Source organism: Strix uralensis, chromosome 5 (genome assembly GCF_047716275.1).
Source record: "Strix uralensis isolate ZFMK-TIS-50842 chromosome 5, bStrUra1, whole genome shotgun sequence".
In the NCBI taxonomy this organism is placed as follows: Eukaryota; Metazoa; Chordata; class Aves; order Strigiformes; family Strigidae; genus Strix; species Strix uralensis.
In genome coordinates this window covers 16,553,449-16,565,506 of record NC_133976.1, presented here as the reverse complement: position 1 = coordinate 16,565,506, position 12,058 = coordinate 16,553,449, and the positions used below count along the sequence as shown (strand labels likewise).

The window sequence follows — 12,058 nt, the reverse complement described above, 5'->3', positions numbered from 1 at the left end:
TGCTTGCAAGTTATGCAATGCATATAAGGCGGCAGCCCAAGAGCAGCAATTCGTGTTCAGTTTGCAAAGATTACTACCTCATTTTGTCCCAAAAACACTCCTTTAGTGCCCAATGAAAAGCAAAGCCGTGCGGAGGTATTTACAGTTCAGAAAGACAGACATGACCTCCCTCTCTCCCCTGACTACCCAGAACCTCGTCAAATGCAAAGCTCACGGTGTGAGCTTGTGGACACTGACAGAGCACCCTAAAGATAAACTGGCAGAAGGGATGCGAGACCGTTCTCCTCGTACAGAACGCTGACAGCTCTCCCCAGCACGGGCTAGGACTACACCACCTGTAAGTAAAAACGAGGAGGGCAGGCACACACTCTCCCCTTTTCCACACCCCGCCGCGACGGCCAGCAGACCCCTCTCCTGACCTCAGCTCACTTACGCATTTCCCCCGCCAGCAGCCGAGCACTTCGAACCCTTTTGTTCGCGGGCTGCCTTACATAAACGTGCTGTGGACGGGCGATTTTTAGGCTCGGGGAAACCTGCCTCCCAGGGGAGCGTCTCCCCCGCCGGGGCAAGAGCGGGGGTCCCCCCGGGAAGCCGGACTCGGGCTGGGCGGGGGGGCTGGGGGGGACACGCGGTCGCGCCGCAGCGGCCGGGAGGGGAGCCCGTCGGGGCGGGCGGCACTCACCGATGCCCAGCCCCACCACCACGCGTCCCGCCAGCAGCGTCTCCTTGTCGCGGGCGGCGGCCAGCACGCCGGCCCCCGCCGTGAAGAGGCCGCTGGCCAGCAGGATGCAGGGCCGCCGGCCGCACAGCCCGTTGAGGACGCCGCCGGCCAGGGCGGAGAGGGCGGCGGCGCCCACCGTGCCGGAGACGAGCAGCTCCTGCCAGAGCGCGTCCAGGTTGAGCTCCCTCTTGAGGAGGAGCAGGGCCCCCGACACCACGCCGGTGTCGTAGCCGAAGAGGAAGCCCCCCAGGGCGGAGAAGACCGACACCACGTAGACGAAGCCAGGGGTCTCGTCCTGCTGGAACTGCCGCCGCGCCGCCCGCTCCAGCTCGCCGCCCGACGCCGCGCTGTTGAGGCTAGAGCACGACTCGGCGGCGATGAGGCTCCGCTCGCCCGCCGCCGCCGCGCCCGAGCCGGCGGACCCGTCCGCCTGCCGCCGCCGCTTCTCGCCCATCAGGTTGCTCAGGCTCCGCAGCGTGTACTCCACATTGTCGCTGGCCTTGCGGGACATGGGACGGCCGCGGCGGCTGCTGCCCCGGCCGGGGAGGGCAGCGGGCTGAGGCGGGCGACTGCCGGGCGACTCTGGCTACGGCAGCGGCGGCTGCTGCTGCGGCTGCTGCTGGCGCCGCCTGTCCTCGCCTCGCCCCGCCCGCCCCTCTCGGGCCGCGCTCAGCCGGGTCGCATAGTGCCCCCGCCGCCAGACAGACTTGAGGGGAAGTTGCCCGCCGCGGCCGCCGCTCCCAGCGCCCAGGCGGAGCTGGAGGCGGAGGCGGGCGGGGACAGCGGCGAGCGCGGCCCGGCGGGCGCCAGGGGGCGGGCCCCGCCGCCCCGCCCCGCCCCTGCTCCGCCGTGGCGCGCAGCACTGCGCGGGCGCCGCGGGCTGCGCCTGCGCGCTGAGCGCCGCGACGCCGCCGGGCCCGCCCGCTCGCCCTCACGGGAGGTGCTGGCAAGCGGCGGGGCTGGCGGGCCGCGGGGAGAGACGCCGGCAGGAGGGCGGGAGCCTTGGGCGGGTGGGCACCGCTCCGCCCGCCCGGGGGGCAGCTCCCCCAGCCCGCCGCGATGGCGGCGCTGGGATGGGGGGGGGGGTGTTCCTGCCGGGCAGCCCCCCGTCTGCGTGGGGTGGAAGGGGCTGCCGGCCTCGCCCGCCTCCCTGCGCGGCTCGCCGCCTGCCGGGGCGCGTTGGCCGACGTAAAAGTCGCAGTTAATTTCATAGCTGGATCGCTTGGACGGAGACAGCATTTAAAGTTCGCGTTTGTAGTTTTCCAAAGCGCTGGGTGACAAAAGGGAAAATTTCGACCACGGGTTCGGAGAGGGACTGGTTTGTCACTAGGTCGAAGAAAAGTCGGGAGCTTGTAAAGTAGAGCGCAGCGTTTTGATCCTCCCGTCCGGGAGCATCCTCGCTCGGGGGGTTGCACCGGGCTGCAGGCGGAGGCGCGGCCGGGCGCGGCGCGGCGCCCCCTGGCGGCGGGTACGGGAGCGCGGCGCCCCCTGGCGGCGGGCGCGGCACGCGCGCTCCCTCGTGGCACGGCGGGGCGCGTGGCGGGCGGCGCAGGCGGGGGAGTCCGCCGGGTGCGATGCAAACGGTGCGGGACAAGGACGTCACATCGGGATATTATTGTATATGTAATGGCACATATTAAAGCAAACCTTCTGACTTGATCCGCACAATGGGGCCAGCCAGTCGGTGGAGAATTTCCGTAAGTGGCTGGATCAGTTCTTCCCAGCCCACGCCTCGTGAGCAGTACTAGTCATAGCCACATGAATTGAAAAATTAGAAAAAGGAGCAAAGTCCAACGTGGCCAGCTGCACACAGCCTCTTGGGTGGTTTGCCTCTGCCTCAAAGCAAGCTGTGAAATGCTAATGCTGCAGTCCAGATAATCCTGACTAAATAAAATAGGTGAGCTGTAGTTACTAAAATGAATTATGACAACAGTTGTTTATGTAGTTAATTCAGTTAGTGACAGATGTGGCAGTGGATTTATAAATACAATAAGTCAGCTTCCATATTTGAGCATGTGAGAAGCCTGAACTAGGTAAAAATTAGCGTTCAGTTTTTAATCAAGATTTGGATAACATGGCGTGATTGGCACAGAGCATTCCTTATTCCTGTACAGACCCTTACAGCCCCACCCAGCACTAGAGCAAGAAACGGCTCCAGGTTACAGCACCAGTAACAAAGTTACATTGTGCTACAAGAAACTGTCCCCTCAGGTCCGGCAGCTCTCCACAAGCAGACTTGCTTACATTTCTACAACGCCATCTGGAGAGAGATCTGTAATTTTCCAGAAGTCTCCAGACTTGCCTGACAGGCACAGCACTCAATACTTTTTATATGTAAGCCCCAAATAAAAAAGATGGGACGCTGCATTAAACAGAAAATATTCACACCAAACTCCTAGCCAGCTAGGATTGCTTTCACAGAATATTGTCACAACAGCTGGCTGTCACAAAAACAACCTGTCTTTTTTAACAGCCATCTCAGAAGCTGGAGGCATTCTGTATGTTACGGTTAATAGAGACTCAAGAGAGCTAACAAAAAGCGTGGGGTTTTTTTTTTTTTCATTGCTGGCCCAACACAATCACAAACAGGCATAATTTCTCATCAGATCATACCGTCAGGCTCATGTCTTAAAAGGATTCCCTGAAGAAATGCAACAAAAAAGTTCAGCTGTGGGGCACGCTACACTGAAGGCCGACTTCCTGAGAAAGAGGCAGGATTTGTTTGGTTTGCATGTAGATTTTCATTATTGTGATCATCTCTCTGTAGTACTGGATTTCATGGTAAGAGCTGACTTATAAATGATTTCACAGTAATGCAAAATGTAGTAGGTATGATTAGTAATCGTAAGACAAGGGCATCACATCCAAAGAAGGATTTGGGTGGATTTTAGGCATGATGTTATGCTTTCAAGAGATTAAATGTTTAATTGAAACACTGTTTAGATTCACAGCACTGCCGCATTCTCTCCTTTAAGGTGTGTTTGCACAATTGTTTGCCAGGTGATGTCATGAACTAGATCAAAGAACTGGTCCAGCTTTAAGAAACTTGATTTTTTGCGTTTCAGCAGAGAGCAGGAATAATTACAGGATTTTACTGCTTTTATATTGTTGAAACATGGCATACATCAGAAAATGTCTTCCAGAAAACTACCGAGCGCTTTGTGCATGTGCCCAGAACTCCCCCAGATGTGAATAGCTGGGAATTAGCTCCTGTCTCTTTGTTGGCACTCAGAAGCAGGTGGATAAACGCCTAAATCTCCTGGGGACTTATATCCAGCCAAGATGCACAGTGAGATGCTGTAGGTCTTTTGTGTGATAGCCTCACGGTTGATAGCCTCGCCCAGGAAGCGGGAGGCCTGAATCACAGATTTGCTTCAGCCCAGGAGGATTCAAATCTCTCTCTCACCTCTCAAGAAGATTGTAGGCTAAATGGGGAAAAGGTGAATTCTTAAAGGAAATTGGGTTGCTATGCAGACAGGAATGTAAGAGCCACGGGGCTAGACAGACAGTGAGGTAGAAAAGGATCTGACTTTCTAGCAGAAGGCAGCCCAGCCTTGTCAGTGCTGGTTATATTCTTTACATGAAGCCATGGTTGCATTAAAAAAGAGAATAATACAAGGAGCAAATCCCAAAACCAAGAATTCTTCCCATCTCAGTCAGTGCTGTAGGGCTAGGCATGAGGGCTTTAACCTCATATAGTCTTTAGCAATACAGTGTGAAATCTCTTGTGTTTTAGGCTCCTAAGCTGTTTTCTTGTTCATTAGTGTTATGATTCCTCAAACTCTGATAAGCAACCTGCACTGATACTCACGTTATTTTGCCATAAGCAGAGTTGCTGTGTAAGTTGAGAAATACCACTGTGCTGGGCTGAGGGAAATCACCTAGCTTAATATGCAAAAAAAAAAGATCAGCAAACAGTGTTTATAATAGTAGCTTATATAATGTCTGAAACCTTGGAAAAGCGCTGATAGTAATGTCAAAACCTTTTCTTTCAAGTTAGGTTTGCGTGCAGTTCTCAAGGTTCAGAAACCTTTTCTCTACACAGAATTATCAAAGTGCCAAGGAATATGGTTAGCTGCCACTTTATACGAAAAGTATTTATTCCCTAGAACAAGACACAAACCGTGATCCTGTATCACACCAGTTTGTTTAGTTTGCAAATATGTATTGGTAATATATGGTTGGGACTATAAGGAATGCTCTACTTTAAAAAAGAAAAACAGAAACTGTAAATAGGAATTTAACACTGGAAACAATTTGAAATAAGCCATGTATTGCCTTAAAACTTCCTTTTGTCCCAAAATTCATCCTGTTCTTGTATGGTCTCCTTGGAAAGAAGACACTTTCAGATACATTCAATTGTTTTCTAATCACTGTATAACACTCCTTCTCCAGCCATTTTCACTGTCCTGACAGAGTCGTTTTGTTCATTTATCTGAATGTATCTATCTCTTAGCTCTCAAAGTAGTTTTAGTTGTTTGTAATCCTTCCAGTGTTTGCTTTGGGTTCTTCTTTATACATACAGATCCTGATTAGACTCTATTCCAATATCCCAAGCACAAATACAGGCTGGACGATGAGTGGATTGAGAGCAGCCCTGCAGAGAAGGACTTTGGGGTATTAGTGGATGGAAAACTGACTATGAGCCAGCAATGTGCACTCACAGCCCAGAAAGCCAAACATACCCTGGGCTGCATGAAGAGAAGTGGGACCAGCAGGTTGAGGGAGGGGATTCTCTGCCTCTAGTTCACTCTCATGAGACCCCACCTGCAGTGCTGTGTTCAGCTCTGGGGCCCCCAACATAAGAAGGACATGGACCTGCTCAAGCAGGTCCAGAGGAGGAGCATGAAGATGATCAGGGGGCTGGAGCACCTCCCCTGTGAGGACAGGCTGAAAGAGTTGGGGTTGTTCAGCCTGGAGAAGAGAAGGCTCTGGGGAGACCTTATAGTGGTCTTCCAGTACTTAAAAGGGGCTAAAGGAAAGATGGAGAGGGACTCATTATCAGGGAGTGTAGTGATAGGATGAGGGGTAATGGTTTTAAACTGAAAGAGGGTAGATTTAGATGGGATATAAGGAAGAAATTCTTAACTGTGAGGGTGGTGAGGCACTAGCACAGGTTGCCCAGAGCAGCTGTGGCTGCCCCTTCCCTGGAAGTGCTCAAGGCCAGGTTGGACAGGGCTTTGAGCAACCTGCTCTAGTGGAAGGTGTCCCTGCCCGTGGCAGGGGGGTTGGAACTAGGTGATCTTTAAGGTCGCTTCCAACCCAAACCATTCTATGATTCTGTGATTCTATGATCTCAGTAAAACTTGCCCTTCATATACACAAGCTCTCCTTGATTGGACACTGTTACGTAGGACTTTAATTCCTGGCTGTCCTAGTCTGCAGGGTGACTTTTAGCCAATTGTTTACCTTCTACCTTGGTTATCTGAATCTGTAAACTAGGACAACACTATTGACCTCCTCTGTAAAATCCTTTCAAAGTGAAAGTAACGTCAGAATTTATTAGTAAGGAACCTACTGGCACCATGCATTTAATCCTACTGGTCAAGCGTTGAGAGATAAATTGCTTAACAAGTAGGAAGAGTTGCAGTATTAGCACTGGAAAAGGGTGTGGATGATGGTGATTGCAGACAGAAGCTGACAAAACTGTGGGATGACGCAGTCCTTTCCTGACAGGCAGAGCTGGCAGTGGTACAGCTAAGGTTGCCTAAGACTTCACACCACAGGCGGTTTCAATCCCAGGTAACTTTACCAAAGTAACCATCTGAGCTCACATTTTGCATAATTGCTCTCCCTCTCATGCTAAATATATGAATTCCAGCAAACCCACTTCAAACCCATTGAAAATGCAATTGTAAGAAACACGTGGGTTTTGAAGTTAAATTTTTCTCTCTATTTTTAAGATCTCGCTTTTTCATGCTTTAGAGCAGGGACTCGATTTTTGGCAGGAGAACAGTTCCTTTCTGCCTTTGGCTGTCAAAAGAAAGATCTAACGAGATTTGACTGAAACAGAATCTCTGCTAGAGTCAGCAGCAACATGTGTGAGAGCGTGCTGCTAAATCCAAGCGTTCCCTGAGTGGGTCTGCAGCCATTGAACTGATAACTGCACACTATCCTCTGCGTAGGCGTCCAGAGGTGAGATTTGAGCAGCCCATTTAGATGCATTGCTTCAAAAATCAGGGCCCTGCACATGCTGAAAGCCAGTGGTGGTGTAAAGTGGGGGGAAGGAAGACTTTTATTATTGTACAGTTTGGAATTTTTACATTCATGTACTTGAAAAGATGGTTTGCCATGTTACAATCCTTATCAAGTCATTATTAGCCTGTAAAAATTGTAATTACTTAGTTACAATACCTGGCAGCATAAAAATCAAGGACTTAGCAAAACACTACCCACAAGATACCGGGGAAACACTGCTCTTGATACACCGTTTCTTCGAACAAACATATGCCAACACAGAGCTGTTTGCCTGTCTGCCAGACAGAAACCTCCTTAAGTGCTGCAGATAAACCCAGAAGAACAACGGGTCATCTCTCAGTCAGCTCTGATTCTTGGCATCAGAGAAACCCTCTCTTCCAACGCCTAGCGTCTGGTGTATATGAAAGACATATGCAGGAAGAGAACCACGTGCAAAACCATCAGTTTTAGTCCAAACCCCCTTAATTCTATTGTTCACTAAACAAATTTGATTTATGAGAGTCCATTTCTCTAAAAGGTGGACTTCTAAACCAAATCCTTCGACAGATTATGTAAGACCAGCACATCAGTTGTCCATCATTTAATGAAATAAAACCGAAAAATAAACCAGAAAGGCTTTGAGGCTTATGTATGACTACATGCTATTCTGCATCCCTAGAAAAGTAACGGCTGACCCAGCATGAGTTCACTACTTTATAAGCTGTCGCCTCATCAAAGCAAAATCTTACCATCAAATTAAAGTCGCAAGGAGTAGAAACCATATGTTTTAAGCAGCAGGTTAAAAGCTGGCTTTGCTGTCAGCCCTGACATTGCATTGCCTCTGAGCAGAACACTACATAGAAGTGCTTTATCCGAGGCTGCAAAGGAAACTGGAAACAGACTGGGAGGAATTCAGTTACTAATTAAGTTGGTCGTACACTCTGGATCTGGCAGATGGTGGATCCATCAAAACTTGTTGGTGTTTTTTTGGAAAGAACTGTACAGTGAGGGATAAGCAACTTTGAAAAGGAAATTGGGCCATGTGAATTCCCTGTGCAAAGGCAAAATACACACAGAGAGTGCCTGAAGTCGACTGATACATGCCAGGACATCATCCTGGCACGTGGAGCATGAAAACCAGCACTTTCCATGGCTGGGAACGAGGATGGAGCAGCAGCAAGCTGGGACTTTTATTTGCCTCCTTGCTTATTTCTTTCTGTATCTATACTTCAGAAGTTCTATTTCTACCAATGTAGATAGAAATCTTTTTAAAATCTATTTTGTTAGGCTGCGAGTATTAAAATCTGCTACATTTTTTAAATAGGCCCTCTGTGAAATGTTTTAAGGAACTTTGTCTAGAAATTTTAACAAATTCCTTGACAAGCATCACACTTGCCACAGTGATAATTTCAAGTATAACATTAAACACTCATGAAAATTGCATTAATAGTGATTCTTGACCCCTTCAAAGCAATTGATATGAGTATGTGCTAATCTCATGGGAAGGTTAATGCCATCAGTAGGAAGTGTTGAACAGTCACTGGTATTCATCACAAAGTAATGCCACTGATATTTAAAAAGCCTCTGTGTTCAGTGAGGACTCCTGCTCACAATCTGACACTACCACATGGCCGTGGATATATCTAGGAGGCACTTTTGATGGTGCTCTAGGTGACAGAGTTAGGGTGGGAATTAAGCACATGGGGTCTCTTTCTAGAAGCTTTCCAAGGTTCCAAGCTGCTTTCACTAATGATGGAAAAATTGTGCACCTGCTTCCCCCTACAGCTACAAATTATATGCCTAAATAAGGCAGATTTGATCCCATCCCATTTTTGCTTGCATCAAAAAGGCAGGCAGGCAGAGGCTTCCCTTGGGTGCCTGTACACGGATGCACAGCACCTGGCAATAAGGAGGAGCAGCTGCGCTGCCAGGCAGGGTTGCAGAGTCTCTGCCATCACTCACAGAGACTTTGTGGGGTAGTGCACATGCCTGGAACGTGGCCATGGGTGGATACAGGATATTTAGGAAGGACAGGCAGAGAAGAGCAGGGGGTGTCATGCTTTACGTTAAGTTGCTCCTTACACAGCGCCCCAATATCAAACTAGAGACATGTCGCTGAGAGTTTCTGGGTCAAGATCAGAGTGAGGAGGAAGCTGGAGGATGTTGTGATAGGTGTGTGCTACAGACTGCAGGCTATGAGGAGGCAGGGCCTGAGGCTTTCTGCAAGCTGGAAGTCTCCCACTTGGAGCCCTTGTCTTCGCTGGAGATTTCAGCCACCCAATTGTCTGCTGGAAGAGCAGCGTGGCACCAGGCAGGCAATCCAGGAGGTTCTTAGAGTGCAGTGGTGACATTTTCCTAACACAAAGGAAAGAGGGGGGCAGTCTGGCTTGACCTCCTGCTGAGGAGCAGGGAAGAAGTGGAGGTGAGAGTGGTCACAGAGCATGGCTTGTGCTGCAGCAGCCATGAGGTGACAGATGCAGAGGAAAGCCAGGAAGGTGAGCAACATCGTTAGGACTCTGGGTGAGCAGCCTGACTTATTCAGGAAATAGCCTGTGGGAAGCAGCCGTGAAGGGGCAGAGTCCCCAGAAGAACTAATTGGTTTTTAAAGAGAACTTACCAAGAGATCATGCATGAACTATCCCCTTGTGCAGGAGCACAGGAAACTTCAGCTGACAGCCCATTTGGCTAGGCAAGAACCATCCTAATGAACTAAAATATGATCAGGGAATATACAGGAAGCAGAAGCAGGAGCAAAAAGCACTGCTTAGGCACTTAGGGGTAAAATCAGGGAGGCCAAAGCCCAGCTGGAACTAAAATTAGTTAGGGACATAAAGGGTATTAAGGTAAAAAGAGATACCTACAGGTATAACATGGGTCTGCAGGTGGATGGGAGAGGCAACACGGTGACAGACAACACAGAAAAGGCAGAAGTAATCAGCACCTTCTTTTGCACCAGTTGTCACATGTGAATTGTGCTCCCTCACCTTTGCACATATCAGCACAGGCTGAGAAGGACATTGGGGGAGCAGCAGTTAGGGACCACTGAGACAACTTGTATGCATTCAAACCCCCAGAGTCAGGTGGTGGTCACTTGAGAGCATCAATATTGCTGGCCAGTGTCATTGCAGGATCACTGTCTATCATCTACAGAAAATCATGGCAAGCAGGAGGGGACCCTGATGACTCCAAGAAGGTTAACATTACACATATTTTTAAAATAAAGGCAACAAGAAGGATACAGGGATCTGTGGGTCAGCCTGATTGATCCCCCAGGAGAAGATGGTATCTGACTGTGCCCAGAGATGCTGATGCAGGTCACCTGGTGCTGTGGTGGAGCCCACGCTCACCTGTGCCAGGTGGCACCTGTGCTGAGCTCCCCACATCTCTCATTCATGCTGGAAGCCTTGGTGCAGGCAGTCTTGAGATGTGTCTTAATGTGGAGAACAACTCAGTGCAGAGTGCTGAGCTGCTGGAGCCATCCCTGGCAGGTTACATGAGAGGCTCATTTCTGCTCCATACAGACACCCAGGGTGCCATGGTCACCAGGCCACCACACTGTTCCTTGTTATCCCAGGGAGTGCAGGGATGTCCTGGATAAGAAGACAGCTTTGCCCTCCATGCAAGTGGTGTTCATTCAGCACCAAGAGTGCATGTGGCATGAGTGGTGCTGGGACCACACTGGAGGACTGTGTGAGGCAGAGAACCATAACTGTTGCAGCCATGTTCATACTGCCTGCTGGGAATGGTCCCGGGAGGAACCCATCCCCAGCCCTTCCCAGGCTTTGTCTCAGGTCCAGTTGGTTTGCTCCAAAATGGAGGCTGGAATGAACTGAAATTTTGCTCTTTGGCCTATTAGAGATCAGCACTCGAGTTCACTCACTAGCACTATTTTATTTAGCAGAGCAGAAGACCCTCTGTGCTAACTACATAGGGAGCTGTAGTTCCTGACCCAGCACTCCTGCTTACATGCTTAAAGCAGATGGTGTGACTACCCACCCCTGATGTAACCAACTGGACGTGCTGCCTGTACTAAAGCATTTACTGCAGAAAACAATTACAGACATAAATATAAGGTATTGGCTTACAGAAAGCAACTTAAAGTATTGTCAGTACAGAATAAAGCAATATACATTTTATGTGTTAATATAAAATATACAAGGTAGTAAGAATAGTTTAGTATTCAGCCTCCCTGTAAGACATTAGCAATGCAGTTTAGGATACTCACAGCTTCTAGCTCTGACAGTGACTCATGTAGGTGACACTAAGTGTGCAGTTAACACAGAAATGGCAGGTACCTATTGCTAATCAATAGTACAGGTAGCCTCAATACATCCTAGGGGAACACAGCCAAAGAGCTCACATGGAGGTATGTAAATGTAAGGACTTGGGGAGATAACAGAACACATTTAAGGATTGCATCTTGAGTTGTGCAATGAGACTGATACTCTTCACAAGACCATGAGACTGTAAACATATTAAGAAAGTGTGAAAGGTTTGACTCCACTGAACTGTGTGTGCTTACTGTCAACACTGAAGAGGACTAAACTTACATTTTACTTGTTGCAGTTCTGCAGCTGTAGAATCCTTATGATAACGTTAATTTCAGAGGAAAACACCTAATAAAGAAGTGGGAGCTTAACTGGTCTATATTTTTCTAATTTGCTATATTTTTCTAACAGTAAACAGGTGGAACATCTCTAAGTGAACAAGAACTATTCAAGGAACACAAATTTGGTGAATGTTATCACTGTTATCAAAAGTACAGTTCTGTGAGCAATGGGGTGGTTATTGCTCAGGACCAATGGCAAATGAGGAAGTGTTGCCATTTTATTCTTACACTCAGCTCTCCAAAACTGGCAATTAAAGAAGTTAGCATTGATAGCACCATGGTAGACAACATAAAATAAGAGTGAGAGAGAAGAAAAGGAGAGAAATAGAAGAAGATAAAGACAGCAGAGGAAGCAAAAATCTTGAAGTATAGTAGGAGAAAGTCAGAATCAAACAAATAAATAGGCTTGTGGGCTTTTGGAAACTTTCAAGTAGTGAAGATGGAGAAAAAGAAAGAGACAGGAAAAAAGAAGACATGGTGAGTAAACAGATAGAAATCTATGTTTTAGACACTGATTCCAGCTGGGTTGGGTTAGGTCAGGAAAATCAATC

General features: G+C 48.8%; 1 protein-coding gene across 2 annotated transcripts in view; it reads right to left on the bottom strand.

Annotated features, from left to right (window-relative positions):
• SLC2A13 (solute carrier family 2 member 13) overlaps window positions 1-1,456 on the bottom strand; it is a 166,796-nt gene extending 165,340 nt beyond the window's left edge. For both annotated transcript variants that reach the window (XM_074870009.1, XM_074870010.1), the window contains exon 1: window positions 683-1,456. In XM_074870009.1, the coding sequence (XP_074726110.1) occupies window positions 683-1,232 (550 nt within the window). In that variant the 5' untranslated portion in view covers window positions 1,233-1,456. The remainder of the gene's footprint in view (window positions 1-682) is intronic.
• Between the last annotated feature and the right edge of the window lie 10,602 nt (window positions 1,457-12,058).